Below are 18,061 nucleotides of genomic sequence, written 5' to 3'. Positions count from 1 at the left end.
AATCTTATCAGTGAACCCTCTTAGATCCATGCTATTTGGATGCCCTTCTCTGTCATTTTGTGGACAAAAGCAAAATCTCCGAAGACAATGTTACCGGGGCTTGCACATGCTGAACACCAATATTAATGTTCACTGGTGAAGCTAGAGTAATTTAATTACAATTACCTGACATTTTATAATAATCTTTAGATTTTAGATTCTCATATCTGTCATTATTTTGCTCATTTACATCTAAGGCTTTCCGTGGGCTTTTTTTTTTTTTTCCTAAAGATTTATTTTATTACTTGAAATCAGAGTTACAGAGGTAGAGACAGAAAGAGAGGTCTTCCACCTGCTGGTTCACTACCCAAATGGCTGCAATGGCTGGAGCTGAGCCGATCCAAAGCAGAAGCCAGGAGCTTCTTCTGGGTCTCCCACGTGGGAGCAGGGGCCCAAGAACTTGGGCAAATCTCTGCTGCTTTCCCAGGTGAATTAGCAGGGAGTTAGATCAGAAGTAGAGGAGCTGGGCCTTGAACCAGTGCCCATATTGGATGCTGGCGCCACAGTGCTGATCCCTTTTCCACAGGCTTTAATACTGGACAACTCAAAAGCCAACCCTCCATAAAGCATTTTAAATAATACTCCCATCAATCATGTTGTTTCTACCTGGAAAATTCCTTCTTTTCATTCTTCCAACCTTGCACCTCGCAGGTGGTGTCAAACAATCTTTAAAAAAGTCATGCTTGCCTATAAAAGCTACATGGATATTAGTAATTACATCAGAATGGAAAGCAAAAAAATAAACACATTCTATACCATATATATGTGCAGAACACTTTGTAATACTAACTTTTCTGGCAAATGGAAGTCTATATAGCCATGGTAAACTACTGGCAAACAGTATAGGAATTCTCCTTTAATTTTCATGCTTGGTGCTGTACAGAGCGTTGGAAATATTTGCTGCCCCCACACTCACCTCACTGCTTCTCCTCAGCTCACTCTCCTGGCTCTGACTCTCCTGCAGCACCTGCTCAGTTCTCAGGAACTTCTGTTTCAACTCGGCCAAATGCTTTTCTAGCTCTTGCTTTACTGATGTTACCTACAATGAAATGGAAAAAAAAAAAAGAAAAACCCACAAAGTTTCATTTTACATTCTTTACTTTTTAAATAAACAATGACTTGTGACTAATAAAAAGGATATGGAATACAAGAATTGATGCAGGGGCTGGCACTTAGGCACAGGTTAAGCCATTGCCTGCAGTGCCAGCATCCCATATGGGTGCCAGTTCCAGTCCCAGGTGTTCCACTTCTGATACAACTTCTTGCTAATGTGCCTAGGAAAGCAGCCAAAGATGGCCCAATTCCTTGGGTCCCTGCACCCATATGGGAAACAGGGAAGCTCCTGGCTTCAGCCTGGCCCAAGCCCAGTCATTGGAGCCAACTAGGGAGTGAACCAGTGGATGGAAGATTTCTCTAACTCTGCCTTTCAAATAAATAAATAAATCAGCAGATGGGAGCTTGCTTTCTCTCTTTCCCTCTGCTCTGAAAAAAAAAAAAAAAAAAAGGAAGGAAAGCAAAGGGAGTAGAAGAGAAAGGAAGAAAGAAATAGAAAGGGAGAAACAGAAGAGAAGTCAACGTTGTAGTGCAGTGGGTTAAGTCGCCAACTGCAATGCCCATATGGCCATCAATTCTCACCGAGCCTGCTCCACTTCCAATCCAGCTCCCTGATAATGTAGCTTGGAAAGCAGCAAATAATGACCCAACTGCTTAGGCTCCGGCTACTCACATGGGAGACCCAGATGGAGTTCCAGGCTCTGGATCAGCCTGGCTCAGCCCAGGCCATTGTGGCCTTTTGGAGGATTGAATCAGCTGATTTAAGATTTCTGCTCTCCCTCTCTCTGTTAACTGCCTTTCAAATAAATCTTTAAAGGCCTTGGAGGAAACTCAAACTATGAACATTCTGTCCTTACTAGATGGATTTAGATAGTCCAAACTTGTATAGATGAACAGCCTTACTTACAAGCACTTCAGATAGAGAGAACAGGGAGAGTATGAGGAGATGAGATCCACCTGGGGTGCTGCAGACCTTTTAGAAGGATCAAGCCTTTGGGGTTGGCACTGTGGTGTAGTAGGTAAGGCCACCACCTGCAGCATGGGCGCTGTTCCAGTCCTGGCTGATCTACTTCCTGTCTAGCTCCCTGCTAATGTGCATGGGAAGGCAGCAGAAGATGCCACAAGTGCTTGGGCACACAAGTGCTGTGCCAAAATGCTGACCATCCCAAGAAAAATTTGAAGTACTCTCATATGTGCATACATATACACAGATATACATACATACATACACACACACACACACACACAAATACATGCTTATGTAAACAAATTAAGGCAGTCATCAGTTTTATGAAGTTTGAGGTATAAGAAAAAAAAGAACTGAAAATGACATGAAGGTTTTGGCCTCAGGAATGTGGTGAATGGAACTGCTATTTACTGAAATGAGGAAGACTAAGGGAGGAGCAGGTTTGAGAAAAACATCTGGAGTCCAACTATTAGCATGTCAAGTCTGAGGAGTATCTTCTGTGCAAGGGGACTACCAAGTACACACACGCAAGTCTGAAGTTCACCACCAAGAGCCAGGCTGGAGGTGTAAAATGTTAGCCAACATCATGTAGATGACAGGTAAAGCCAGTAACCTGAAGGAGACTGCTTTTGGAGTCTTTGATTACTCAGTGCTTTAACTACTCGGGGACATAAATTACAACAGTTCCCATTGGATCACATGACCAACAACCACAAGAATATGAGGGACCTTGAGAGACCTTCAGACCTGAAGTCGTAGCTCACACACTGATTTCTACAGATAAGAAAACTAAGAGCCAGGGAAGTTGTACTTGCCCTCCACTTTGATAAGGAAGGAAAATGAAGACATTTTTTCTTTGAAGGTATTCACAGGTTCCTGTAGCTCTACAAAAAAACAAGTATAAGGAAAAGAAGGGAGTATTACAGAGAAAAAAGTTAAGTGAGCGCCCTACTTTCTCCAGTTCAGCCTGTAAGATGTTGTAAGTCTTCTTGGCTTGCTGTAGCTCCTGGGTGAGCTTCACTTTCATTTGAGTGTACTCTTGGTCCAGTGTTTGGAAAGATCGCTGTTGACGGCTGAGCTCCTACAAAACAAAGGACACATGCATCAAACCAACCAAACTAACACGGGAGTTTCAAAGTGAGACAATCACATCCTAACAAGCAACACCATAATCAGAGTAGGAGATAGCAGAAAACCAAGCCAACTCTCCACTTAATGATAAACACAATCAGCCTAAACCCTAGTCTTAGTAATCAAAACCAGGGTTCAGAAGGGAAGAAGGAGACCATCAGTTGACGAGACAGAAACAAGACTGTCCCCACCCTTAAATAATTCATCTCTACCTTGAAAAGATCAGGACCAAGTGAGAAGCGCCAAGCTGCAATAGCCACAACTCAAATTAGAAATCAAACACTCAAAAACAGTTTAAAATACCAAAACCCAGTAGGAAGACCACAGACAATGACAATATACTGAATATTTTGTTTTACAAAAATTTAGGAAGAAAGGATTTTTAATATTCTCATCTGAAAGAAAACTGAGGATATAGATGTGTTTACTCTGATGTGAACACTACACAGTGTATATACAGATGGAAACATCACATGGTAACCTGAGTATGTACACTTTTTAATGTGTCAGTTAAAAATAAACTTCAGGGACAAGTGTTGTGGCATATCAGGTTAAGCTGCCACCTGCAGTGCTTGCATTCTATATGGGCACAGGTTCAAATTCTGGCTGCTCTACTTTCAATCCAGCTCCCTGCTAATGAGCCTGCGAAAGCAGAAGATGGCCCAAGTCCCAAGTGCTTGGGCCCCGGCACTCACAGGAAATAAACTTTAAAAAAATCAAAAACTATAAACTACTTCCAATAGTCTTAAATATAGGAGGACAGCAAATATGAAAAGATGTCACCAATTAACCATGATGACCATGGAAGGATACCAGTTACAATTCCAGTCACTCTTCCTGGGGTTATAGCTTCTCAATCTATCTGACACACTTTCAGGCTAATTCACTTCAAAGAATCAAACTGGCAGCAATACTTACCAGTCCACTTTCAGCCCTAATTCTTCTGTCAACTTCTTTCCTCACCATGTGACTGCTTATTTAGTTTATTTGCCATCTCACAGCTTCTAAAAACAACTTGTAGACCTAATACAGGTTTTGTCACAACAGAGAAAGTGGTGTGAAAGAACTACAACCCTTCCCTACTCAGTTATCAAATCACAAGCAATCCAGAAAACATGCTAATTCCATTCTCCAATCAAAGACTGGAAGATGGAAAAATCACAAAAATAAAAGTGTGAAGGAAAATAAAGCTCACAAAACATTCCCCCTTCAGAATTTCTCCATCTCTTGTTCCAAATGATCAAGCTATGAAATGCTCACAAAAGCCTTTCAGATAAACTCATGAATCCATTTACCTTACCTCATGAAACTCCTTTTCTTTTTCCTTAATTTTCTGTTCCAGAGAACACTTGGCGTTTTCTGCATTTTGCCGCTGACAACTCAAATCTTCAGTCAGTTTTTTCAGTTTTTGTTCCAATGTCGTACACTAATAGCAAATAAAAATGTTCAATACAAAACAAAAATTATTCAAGAGGAGCAAACTTTTCATGCTTAATAAAAATCTTAGTTCCAAGATCTATTTCAAGTTTATTAGTTTTGTATTTTTATTTTATCAAAAGTTGAACTGAAAACTACTAGCCAGCTATTAAAAACACTATAATAATTTTTAGCACATATAAAATGTGTATTTATATTAGTAAGGATGTAAAGCATTAGCCCAATTAAATAATACTTCATAATCTGTGCTATGAAAAACCACACAGCATGTCTAATGGTTTACCTAATATTTTATTGATAGAAATGAGAAGGTAAAAGGCAGTTGTGTTGACCTACTTAACTGAGAGGCTGTCACATAATCAGAGGGTGTCCATAATCACATAAGATACTCTATTTTAAGCATAATAGGTTTTGGTTTTTTAAAGATAGATTTATTTATCTAAATATATATCTACTTATTTGAAAGAGTTAGAGAAAGAGAGAAATCTTCTATCCACTGATTCACTCCCCAAATGACCACAACAGGCAGGGCTAGGCCAAAGCCAAAGCCCAGAGCCAGAAGCTTCATCTAGGTCTCCTGCATGAGTGCAGGGGCCTTTGTACTTGGGCCATCCTCCACTGCATTCCCAGGCATATTAGCAAGGAGCAGGATCAGAAGTGGAGCTGCCAAGACCCAAACCAGCACCCATATGGGATGCCAGCACCCATATGGGATGCCAGCACCACAGACCATGGCTTAACCCATCATGCCACAGTGCTGGCCCCTAGCATGAGTTTCACAGAGAATTTTAAATGTTAAAATGTTTCTTCCTATAAATGTCCAATTATGTCAATTTGAACTTCTGAAAGTTCACAGCACTGTTCAGAGTATCACCTGTGGTTGTTAACCAAGCTGCCACAAGCAACACAAAGAACATTCTAGTCTTCCTATATAGCCAGTTATCCCTAAAATAATTTTTAAAATGAGAACTACATAGAAATTTAAACTTCCCTTCTAAGTCAGATTGGCACAAAATAGTCTTAATTCTTTACGTGTTGAAATCTGTTCCTGTCCTGACTCCATGGGCTTAAATCCCAAAAGCGCCCTATAAAACCACTATAAAAACCCACAGAGTAGTAAGTCAACTCTGTATTAGTGAGGAAAAATTTCTTGCTCCGAATGAAATGTGCCTCAATTTGGTACTTCTCTCCGCTGAAGTGTTTCTCTGATACCTTTCAGAGACTGATTTTAAGCTATTAAAAATATTAGAAATTGGGGGGGGGGGGGAGTATTGTGGCATAGTAGGCAGAGCTGCTGAGCCGATTCATATCCTGGCAAATCCACTTCCAATCTAGCTCCCTATTGATGGCCTGGGAAAAGCTTGGATGTTTGGTCCCCTGTCACCCACATGGGAGACTCAGAAAGTTCCTGGCTCCAGCCTGGCCCAGTACTGGCAGTTGCAGTCCTCTGGGGAATGAACCAGCAGATGGAAGATCCCTCTCTGTCTCTCTTTCAAAATAAACAAACCAATCCAAATATTTCTAATATTCATTAGAAATTTAACTGAGAATCTAGACGAAATGAAAATACCTTATAATCTGCTAAAAGATCAGTCAGAAACAAATCATTAAATAACCAAAAGCAGAGGCCAGCGCTGTGGCATAACGAGTAAAGCCGCCGCCTGCAGTGCCAACATCCCATATGGGCACTGGTTCGAGTCCCAGCTGCTCCACTTCCAACCCAGCTCTCTGCTATAGCCTGGGAAAGCAGCAGAAGATGGCCCAAGTCCTTGGGCCCCTGCACCCATGTGGGAGACCCAGAAGAAGCTCCTGGCTCTGGATCGGCACAGCTCCAGCCATTGTGGCCATTTGGGGTGTGAACCAGAGTTTGACAACTTCTCTTCCTCATTCTGCCTCTGCCTCTGCCTCTCTGTAACTCTCTTTCAACTAAATAAACTTAAAAAAAAAAAAAAAAAAAAAAAAGTGTTCATAAAATATGACTATTCTACAAATACTAAAATTTTTAAAGTATCAAATTAAAAGGTAAGGTTTTTGGGTGGTGGCTTAGCCTGAACTTTGGGATGCCTGGTGGCTTGGCCTGAACTTTGGGATGCCTGCATGCCTTATTAGAGTGCCTGTGTTCAAGTCCCAGCTACATTCTCAATGCCAGCTTCTGGCTAATGTGCACACTAGGTATACCTAAGTGTGCATTGGTGATGGCTCAAGTAATTGGGTTCTTGCCACCCATGTGGGAGATTAAAATTGAATTCCTGGCTCCTGGCTTCAGCCTGGCCCAGCCTTGGCTATTATAAGCCTTTAAGGAATGAATCAGAGGATGAATGCTGTCTCTGAATTTTAAAACCCAATGAAAAATATTACAAATTATTTCTAACAATTATAGATATGAATTCAACAATTATTTATTAAGAGCCTACTATATTACAAATACTGTTCTAGGCACTGGGGATAAAGTAGTAAACAAAACTCACTGCCCAAAAAATGGTCCAAAATTTTGATGGCTGATAAATCTAAGGAGGAAAAATAAAAATCCAACCACAATGAGCCCTTGGCACCCTCTACTGGTACTCTTTCAAACTGCAACACATTCCCAAAACCAATCTCAAAATCAATGTTTTCCTAGCAGACATAGTAGGCTTTAAAAGAGCCTTTAGAAAGTATTTTACATTCTATTTAAAATCTTGTTAAATGATATCCTACCATTAGTGATGCATTATCCATGCAAGAACAGTTTACCACTAGGTGTCATGAATGCTCCATAGAAAATTTATAACACATGACCCTGGGCACTCTCTTACCCTTTCTGGACTCAGTCCTTCATCAGTGATATTTGAGTGCTGAACTCCAGGTCTGTAGCCAGCTCAACACTGTTTCTACGTGAATTCAAGCCTCACATCCCACACAGATTATAAACACTCAGGAAAACCCACACTCAAAATACTATCCATTCACTTCAGAATATGGTATTGATTTCTTGTTACATTCATTTAACAGGTAATTCTTGATGGTAGTTCAGAAAACAAATAACAGAAATCAATTTCAGCAAAACATCTGACAATCTTAAGATGCACACAGGGGAGAAAGGTAGACTGACTTTTCAACTAGGTGAATTTGCACCTGACTGGGAAAAAACAGAATCCAGAACACTGAGCAGGAGTCTTAGAACCTGGAGAAACCCCTCCAATAGGACAGAGCTTTGTTTTCAGTACTGTTCTAGGCAAAAAATCTTAATTCATGATCTAATATAAAGAGACATCATCAAATATGTTACATAGAATCAGGATTTAGTGATCTTGTCACACAAAAACAAGGGAAAACATAAGAAAAATATAATTCTTATACATAGGAATGGTTACTTGACTAAAATTTAACTGAAAATCAGCTTAAATAAGAAATTGATAATAAGCTATGATAATAACATCTAATATTATTGTAAGTTCACCATTTGCTGAGGCATTTACAAAAAATATCGCAATCTATGTAACAACTCTGTGACAAAGGTATTGTTAACATCAGTTTATTGATTAAGCTCAGATAGTAATAATTCCAAAAGCAACACAACTGGGATGTGGCTAAGCCAGGGCTCAAATTCAAATCCTTACTATATAAAGGAACAAAGGCCCTTTACAAACTCAGCATGAATAGGAATATTAATCAAAGAAGGGACTGCTCCTTCATCCACCGAATCAATATTCATCAAGAGTTTCTCTGGGGGCTGGTGTTATGCTATAACAGATTAAGCTGCCACCTGCAATGCTGGCATCCCATATGGGCACTGGTTCAATTCCCAGCTGTCCACTTCTGATCCAACTCCCTGCTAATGCACCGGGGAAAGCAGCAGAGGATAGCCCAAATGTTTAGGCCTCTGCAATGCACCTGAGAGACCTGGAAGAAGTTCCTGGCTTCAGCCCACCTCAGCTAACCCAGGTCGTTGTGGCTATTTGAGGAATGAATCAGCAGATTGAAGATCTCTGTCTCTCCTCTCTAACTCTGCCTTTCAATTAAATAAATAAATATTTAAAAAAAGGTTTCTCTGTGTAAAATTCTCTGCAGTAGAATATGTAAAAATGAAGTTGGCTTTCACCTCCAGGAAGATGGAACAGACATACTTTTTTTTCCCCTATTCCTCCCAACAAGAATAAAAAATGTGGATATTAAAACAAACATACCAAGTTCTGAAGAATAGTGAGAAGGCAGATTTGAAAAGGGAACAGACCAAAAGACAAACACTATGACACCAAAAAGAAAAGAACTATCAATCCAGATTTGCATTAGAGATGAAGAAGAAATCTAGATATCCTCGAATGAAGGAAATCTAAGAGAATTTGTGGTCAGTAAATAGATCTGTCCAAAAAAAGTTATCTAACCAGAAAGGAGAGGCAGGCATTGTGGTACAGCAGGTTAAACCATAGCTTAATGCCAGTATCCCATACGAATGCCAGTTTCAGTCCTGACTGCTCCACTTCATTCAGATCCAGCTTCCTGCTAATATGCCTGGCAAAGTAGCAGAAGATGGCCCAATTCTTTGGGACTCTGTCATCTATGTGTAAGACTTAGATGGAGTTCCAGGCTCTTGGCTTCATGATGGCCCAGACCTGGCAGACAATTGGGGAGTTAACCAGCAGATGTGAGCTCAGTATCTCTCTCTCTCTACCTAACTCTCTCAAATTAATAAATCCTAAAAAAAAAAAAAAAAAAAAAAAAAAAAAAAGTTCATTAAAGCAATCTAGAAAGAAAGAACAAGGCCCAGAACAATAAAGGAATGTGTGTGTATATATAGTAAGATTTTCTTTTGCTCTCCACCTTTTTAAAATATATCTACAGATAAAGCAAAAATTATAATGTTAGTACAGTTCTAAATACATATTAAGACAATATTTAAAACAATTATAAGTGGAGAAGGGTGAAGTAATGAAAAGAGAGGTAAACGTTCTACATTTTATATGAGCTGGTAAAATGAAGACATCAATGAACTGATAAATTTTGTGTATATATATATATAATGTAATACATAGAACAGTCACTATAAAAAAAAAAAACTCTCTAAAGACAGTCACTCAAAAACACGAGATACAGCCCCTCTGTGACTTCCTCACCCTCTGAAAGCAAATTTTGCCGTGTTGTATGCAGAGGAAAAAAATTAGATCACTGGGAACACAAAAGAGGATGCAGAATCAGTAACACTGAGTCACTTTTATTCTTAAATGACACCTATTAGTTTTATATTTCTGATGTTACTGACATACAATGAACCACACAAACCTAAAGTATATAATTTCAAAGTTATAAAATATACACCGGCCGGCACCACGGCTCAATAGGCTAATCCTCCACCTTACAGCGCCGGCACACCAGGTTCTAGTCCCGGTCGGGGCGCCGGATTCTGTCCCGGTTGCCCCTCTTCCAGGCCAGCTCTCTGCTGTGGCCAGGGAGTGCAGTGGAGGATGGCCCAAGTGCTTGGGCCCTGCACCCCAGGGGAGACCAGGAGAAGCACCTGGCTCCTGCCATCCGATCAGCGCGGTGCGCCGGCCACAGCGCGCCGGCCGTGGCGGCCATTGGAGGGTGAACCAACGGCAAAGGAAGACCTTTCTCTCTCTCTCTCTCACTGTCCACTCTGCCTGTCCAAAAAAAAAAAAAAAAAAAAAAATTATATATACACACACACACCTCATAAAACTGCCACTTAAACCAAAGTAATAAATAAAACCATTTCCCAGAAAGTCCTCTCATGTCATCTTGCCTCTTCCTTCATGTTTTCCCCAAGTCTGGAAATCACAAATCAGCTTTCTGAAATGATACATTAATTCATATTCTCTGTAGTTGAAAACAAATGGAATTGGGGTGGGTGCTGTGGTATATCCCTGTGCTAGCATCCCTTATGGGTAGCAGTTCAAGTCCCAGCTGCTCCACATCCAATCCAGCTCCCTGCTGGTGTGCCTGGGAAGGCCACAGCAGATGATGCAAGTATACTGCCACCCATGAGGGGGACCCAGATTTGAAAGCTCTTGGTTCCTGGCTTCAACCTGACTGCTGCAGCCGTTTGGGGAGTGAACCAGCAAATGGAGAATTTCTCCATCTCTCCCCTTCTCTCTGTAACTCTGTAACTCAAATAATAAAGTAAATTTAAAAAAGGAGTATAATCAAAAAAAAAAAAAAAAAAGGAGTATAATCATGTTTTAAAAATACAAATAAATAAAAATAAAATATTAGAAAATGTTTACCCACAGAGGAGCAAGGAAAAAGAGAAATGAAAAACAGAATCAGAAAACAAAAAATAAAATGGCAGATATAAGTCATGCCATATTAACAAACACATTAAAGGTCAATCAATGGTCAGACGGCGCCGCGGCTCACTAGGCTAATCCTCCACCTTGCGTCACCGGCACACCGGGTTCTAGTCCCAGTCGAGGCGCCAGATTCTGTCCTGGTTGCCCCTCTTCCAGGCCAGTTCTCTGCTGTGGCCAGGGAGTGCAGTGGAGGATGGCCCGAGTCCTTGGGCCCTGCACCCCATGGGAGACCAGGATAAGTACCTGGCTCCTGCCATCGGATCAGCGCGGTGCGCCGGCCGCAGCGCGCCAGCCGCAGCGCGCCGGCCACGGCGGCCATTGGAGGGTGAACCAACGGCAAAAGGAAGACCTTTCTCTCTGTCTCTCTCTCTCACTGTCCACTCTGTCAAAAAAAAAAAAAAAAAAAAAAAAAAAAAAAAAAAAAAAAAGTCAATGGTCTATATATACCAATTAGAAGATAGATGACAGAAAAGTGGATCTGAAAATATGACCCAACCATATGTTGCTCACATGAAACTCACTTCATAAAACAATATTGGGGGGCCAACGCTGTGGCTCACTTGGTTAATCCTCTGCCTGCAGCGCCTGCATCCCATATGAGCGCCGGGTTCTAGTCCCGGTTGTTCCTCTTCTGGTCCATCTCTCTGCTGTGGCCCAGGAGGGCAGTGGAGGATGGCCCAGGTCCTTGGGCCCTGCACCTGCATGGGAGACCAGGAGGAAGCACCTGGCTCCCGGCTTCAGATTGGCACAGCGCCCGGCCATAACGGCCATTTGGGGGATGAACCAACAGAAAAAGGAAGACCTTTCTCTCTGTTTCTCCCTCTCACTGGCTAACTCTGCCTGTCAAATAAAAAAAAAATATTGGGGGGCTAGCTCTGTGGCATAGCAGGTAAACCCACTGCCTGTAGTGCCGGCATCCCAGATGGGCACCAGTTCTATTCCTGGCTGTTCCACTTCCAATTCAGCTCTCTGCTATGGCCTAGGAAAGCAGTAGAAGACAGCCCAAGTAGTTGGGCCCCTGCACCTACATGGGAGACCCAGAAGCAGCTCCTGGCTCCTGGCTTCGGTTTGGCACAGCTTCAGCCATTGCGGCCATTTGAGGAGTGAACCAGCAGATGGAAAGCCTCTCTCTCTCTCTCTCTCTCTCTCTGCCTCTCAAGTAAATAAATCTTTAAAAAAAAATTTTGGTGGGCTGAAAATAAAAAGAAATACATCATAGAAACATTAATTAAAGTAGAACTAAAGGGGCCGGCACTGTGGCGTAGTGGGTAAAGTCACCGCCTGCAGTGCTGGCATTCCATATGGGCACCAGTTCAAGTCCCAACTACTCCACTTCCAATACAGCTTTCTGCTGTGGCCTGGGAAAGCAGTAGAAGATGGCCCAAGTGCTTGGGCCCCTGCACCCACGTGGGACACCTGGAAGAAGTTCCTGGCTCCTAAATTGGCTCAGCTCTGGCTGTTGCAGCCATTTAGGGAGTGAACCAGCAGATGTTAGACTATCTCTGCCTCTCCTTCTCTCTCAGTGCAACTCCTGACTTTCAAATAAATAAATTAATCTTTAAAAAAAAAAGTAGAACTGAAGTGATTCAATATCAAATTAGAGAGGCTTCCAAATAAAGAAAATTACCATGGACATTATATAATGATAAATGAGCCAACCATGAAGATATAGCAATCCTAAACATTTAAGTACCAACCAACAGAGCTGAATATGTGAAACAAAGAACTAAAAGGAGAAACAGACAAAACCCCAACTAAAGTTAAAGACCAACAACCCTCTGTCAAAAACATGATAAACCAAAATACTGACATGAATTCAGCATCATCATCGACCAACAGATGTAACATATTTTTCTGAGAGCCAAGACAAAACTAAAGTGAGCAGAAGAAAGTAACAAAGAACAGAAGTCAGTAACTGAAGGGACCAGCACTGTGGCACAGCAGGTTAAAGCCCTGACCTGCAGTGCTAGCATCCCATACTCCCATACGGGCACTGGTTCAAGTCCCAGCTGCTCCAATTCCAATCCCGCTCCCTTCTAGTGTGCCTAGGAAAGCAGCAGAGGATGGCCCAAGTGCTTGGGCCCCTGCACCCACGTGGGAGACCTGGAAGAAGCTCTTGGCTCCTGGTTTCAAACTGGCTCAAGCTCTGGCTGCTGTGGCCATTTAGGGAGTAAATCAGCAGATGGAAGACTCTCTGCCTCTGCCTCTCTATAACTCTGCCTTTCAAATAAATAAATAAACCCTTAAGGAAAAAAAAAGTACTGAAAACAGAAAAATAACAAGAGAAAAATTAACTAAAGGACTGATTCTTTTTAGAAAGATCATTAAAGATCAACAAAACTGAGAGAGAAGACAAAAATTACCAATACTAGAAATAGAGATATCACTACAAATATCAAAACACAAAGGGAATATAACTTTATACACATATACACATGACAACTTAGATAACAAACAATTCCAATTCCCCCAATATGAAACATAGAATTTTAATAGCTCTGTAACTATTAAAGAAATTGAATTTATAATTTTAAAACTCCCCAAAAAAAAAAAAAATCTCTAGGCCCAGGTGATTTCACTAGATTCCCACAAAATATATAAAGAAGAAAAACACCAGAAGTGCAGTCTCTTTCACAAAACTGAAGAGGAAATATTTCCTAATTCTTCTGTGAGACAGTTTTACCCTCATGTAAATGTCAAATGTGGTAAAAGAAAGATCAATGTCCTTCATAAATACAGACACAAAAATCCTAAGTTATTAGCAAATAAAGTTCATAAATTATACATCATAACCAAATATGGTTTATCCCAAGAATGTGTCATTCAAGTACTTGTAAAACAATCAGTGTAATCCAACACATTAACAAGCTATAATTTCATATAACTGCATAATATATAAATATCTTAAAATAAATTTTTTAATTTAAAAAAAGGAAAATAAGAACCCACCCCCAGACAGTATTTTGGCAGGGTGGACTAAGGTGCTACTTGTGATGCCATCATCCTATATCGAAGCACCAGCTGAGTCTCAACTACTTCACTTCCAGTCCAGCTCCCTGCTAATGTAGCTGGGAGGCAGCAGCAGATGACTCAAGTGTTTGGGTCCCTGACAACCACAGGAGAAACCAGGATGGAGCTCCCAGCTGCTGGCTTCCACCAGCTCCAGCCCTAGCCTTTGGGATCATTTCAGAAGTGAACTAGAGAACAGAAGATCCATCTCTCTCCCTCTCTCTCTCCCTAACCCTATCTTCACATCTCCCCCCACGCAGCCCCAGCCTTTCAAATAAGTGAGTACCTCTAAAGTATTTTTTTTTATTTTATTTTTTGACAGGCAGAGTGGACAGTGAGAGAGAGAGACAGAGAGAAAGGTCTTCCTTTACCGGTGGTTCACCCTCCAATGGCCGCCGTGGCTGGCGCGCTGCGGCTGGCGCACCACGCTGATCCGAAGCAGTACCTCTAAAGTATTTTAAAAAGAACCTGCCCCCAGGAAACAAACAGGAGTACAGGTCTACTATAGTGGTTTTTACCAATAATATCAGAAATATCCAGAGAGTTTATAAAAAGTAAATTGCTGGAGCCAACACTGTGGTGTGGCATGTAAAGCCACCCCTGCAAGCAGACATCCCTTATGAGTACCAGTTTGAGTCCTGGCTGCTCCACTTCCAATCCAGCTCTCTGCTAAAGTGCCTGGGAAAGAGCAGAGGGTGGCCCAAGTCTTTGGGATCCTGGACCTATGTAGGAAACCTGGAGGAAACTCCTGGCTCCTGGCTTGGGACCAGCCCAGTCTTGGCTACTATAGCCATTTGGGCCATGGACCAACAGAGGAAGATCTTTTTCTCTCTCTCTGAACCTGTCTCTGTAACTCTTCCCTTCAAAATACATAAATCTTAAATTAAAAAAAAAAAAAAAGAAATTGCTAAGGTTAACCTCAGACATGGAACAAAGAGGATTTCATTTTAATTTATTTATAAAGTTGGAGTTACAGAGAGATCTTCCATCTGTAGGTTCACTCCCCAGACAGCCACAATAGTCATGCTGGGTCAGGCTGACGCCAGAAGCCAGGAGCTTCTTCCAGGTCTCTTATGTGGGTACAGGGGCCCAAGCACTTAGACCATCTTCTGCTGCTTTCCCAGGGAGCTGTAATGGAAGTGGAGCAGCCAGGACACAAACTGTCGCTCGTATGGGATGCCGGCATTGCAGGTGGCTTTACCCGGTACACCACAACGTCAGCCTCAGAGGATTCATTTTTGCAAAGTTCTCCATCATTCTCACAGCAAACCCAATGTGTGAACGAAAAGGCTACAACATAATGATAATAAAAGGGTGTCATAGGGAGGATGGCAGAACATCTCACTGCATAGGAGATGAGGGGAGGCGCTCACAAGGAGAAGCATTCCAAGCTGAGGTAAACCTAAGCAAAACACTAAATTCAGGAGACACTGAATCAGTCTTAGAGAAGAACCCATTTCTTCTACCATATGTTACTACATACTGTACTACCTATGTTACTTATTTACATTTTATTACTTCTGCCTCTCCCTATGAAGATGAAGCTCCTGGAGCCAGCGCTGTGGCATAGCGGTAAAGCCACCGCTTGCAATGCCAGCATCCCACATGGGCCCCAGTTCATATCCTGGCTGCTCCATTTCTGATCCAGCTCTCTGCTATGGCCTGGGAAAGCAGTAGAAGATGGCCCAAGTCCTTGGGCCCCTACACCTGCATGGGAATCCCAGAAGAAGCTCCTGGCTCCTGGCTTCAGATCAGCGCAGCTCCAGCAATTGCAGTCAATTGGGGAGTGAACTAGCAGATGGAAGACCTTGCACTCACTTGCTCGCTCTCTCTCTCTGCCTCTCCTCCTCCTCTGATTTTCAAATAAATAAATAAATCTTAAAAAAAAAAAATGAAGCTCCAGAGACCAATGGTTTTCATCTATTTCTCACTGCTATGTGCCCAAGTCTAGAAGTATCTGACATGACAGCAAGCACCCAAAAAATACTGTGAAAAGAGTCAGTGACTAAATGAATAAAAAGAGGAGGGGCTTATGGGAGAGGGGGGTTTGAAGAGGGAGGTTGAGGCCAAAGCAACAAGAACAGAAAGAAGCTGGGCCTTCACTGGAGCCATATAAGGATTCAATGTCAGGAGCACATACAATGGATGCATAGAGATCACTTAAATCTTACCATGTCCTGAACTGTTAAAGCTCCATTATTTTTAGTGCCTATTCTACATATGACACACTGAGCCATGTACTATAGATATATAATCTTTAGTCTCCACTACCAGTGAAACATAAAAGAGATCAATGTTTTGCCCAAAGTCACTCAGCTAGGAATGTGTACAGCCAGCAATGATCCCAGTCATGCCCAACTCTATAACTAGTTCAACTGTTTAAACACTGCCTAAAATATATTAGCAAAGATCATTACTAGTCTTTATTTTACAGATGTACGTACAAAATACCTTTTCAAAACTTCATATGAAAACATGGAAATCTCTAATTCAAGAGAAATAAAGTACCTTGGCTGCTGCTTGGTCATATTGTGTTGTTGTTCTCATGAGTTCATCCCTATTTTTGTTCAAAACTTTCTCTTTTTCCATTAATTCAACTTTTGTTTTATCCAGTTGAAGTTGCAGCTCTTGAAATTTATTCACTTGGCCTTTTATTTCTTTTTCTTGTCCTTGCAAACGTAGTTCCAACTCATTAATCTTGTTTCTTAGCTCTTAAACCACAAACAGAAACCACACTCCAATTCATATATATTTCACAGGATATTCAGAATTTTACTTATTTTACTCTACTCTGAAATCTTTGATTAGACAAATATAAACAATTTACATTAAATGAAAAAGCTACTACAATTGGATTTAATTTCAATTATTTGTTTCCATTGTCATTTGTATTCAAGTTTTCTACAGAAAAGAGATTAATTTTTCTTATGTTGTCACAGAAACACGGAGATTAAACACTTCTCTAAAATCACAAACACTATCTGTTGTGACTGCAAAAAGTACATCACATGTAAAACCTTTTGTTAAGATTATCACTTGGTTTTATACGCTGTCAAGCTATTTGTTTTGTGTCCAAAGCAACAGAAATATCACTAAGCAATAAAAAGTTCACCCTTCTAGTATTCCCCTGTAGCTCTACCTCCAGTTTAGATCAAGACAATGTCAATCTTCCATATATTGCCAAAATTAACAAACACTTTTTTTTCCCTACATACACACACTATTGGTTCCAATGGCACTGGCAGTGTGACAGCTCTCTCACGAGTGAACACTGATGACAACTTTCAATATATCACAGCACTGGAAATTTTCATATTCCATAGAGTAGATTCCAAAACACCACCTGGTACCCTTGGCTGTCAGCTGCAGCAGGGCACAGCAGCCAAGGTTACAGGTTTACTCCCACATGGACAACCTGGCAATGCAGAGCAAAGCTATTCTACAGACACAAGAACAAGATACACCTCTGGCCAAAGCTGGTCAGGACACAGGCTTATTCCACAGGCTTCAAAAATAGCCAGATAAGAATGGAAAACACAGACCAAAATCAACCAACTCATCCTGCTTCTGCAAAGATATGTCAAAGTCCCTCAGCCTACTTTTAAAGGCTTCAGGACAACTTTTCAACTCAAATAAAAGTACATTCCAAAAATATGATGTCTTCTATCATTATCAAGAAGACAGTATTTATTTCACCAGTCTGGGTTGTTGACCATGGCTGTGTCTAATAAAAACACATAAGTACTTTCTAGATCAAACACATCTGGATGTACTTCTGAAATTATCTCAAGAAAATCTAATTCAACTCAAAAATTAATTAATTAATTAATTAAATTAATTCAACTCAAAAATTACCTTGATTTTGGACTTTTAGTTGATCCAAAAGGTGGGAACTGTTAGAATTATCACAGAAACTGCTATTAGCATCTCTTTTCCCTCTTTGCAAAGCTGATCTACTTGGAGTCACCTCCTGGTCCCCAAAAATGAAATCTCTCCTAACTGGAGTGTTTTGAGAATTGGATGAAAGCCGACTTGGGGTCCGTTCCTGCTGCCAGGAGAACACTGATGACGAAGCCTGGTGTCGAGCAATGTCTCGGTGATTCATGGTAGTTTGGGGAATAGCCTGGTTGGTATTCTGTGA

General features: G+C 41.1%; 1 protein-coding gene across 2 annotated transcripts in view; it reads right to left on the bottom strand.

Annotated features, from left to right (window-relative positions):
• CENPF (centromere protein F) overlaps positions 1-18,061 on the bottom strand; it is a 61,400-nt gene that overhangs the window by 31,025 nt on the left and 12,314 nt on the right. For both annotated transcript variants that reach the window (XM_051820555.2, XM_051820556.2), the window contains exons 6-10: positions 17,776-18,055; positions 16,429-16,631; positions 4,491-4,616; positions 3,012-3,140; positions 956-1,078 (exon numbers count right to left, since the gene is read on the bottom strand). In XM_051820555.2, coding sequence (XP_051676515.1) covers positions 956-1,078; positions 3,012-3,140; positions 4,491-4,616; positions 16,429-16,631; positions 17,776-18,055 — 861 coding nt within the window. The remainder of the gene's footprint in view (positions 1-955; positions 1,079-3,011; positions 3,141-4,490; positions 4,617-16,428; positions 16,632-17,775; positions 18,056-18,061) is intronic.

This window comes from Oryctolagus cuniculus, chromosome 13 (assembly GCF_964237555.1).
Source record: "Oryctolagus cuniculus chromosome 13, mOryCun1.1, whole genome shotgun sequence".
NCBI lineage: Eukaryota > Metazoa > Chordata > Mammalia > Lagomorpha > Leporidae > Oryctolagus > Oryctolagus cuniculus.
The sequence above is the reverse complement of the archived record's forward strand: the minus strand, read 5'-3'. Positions and strand labels throughout refer to the sequence as shown.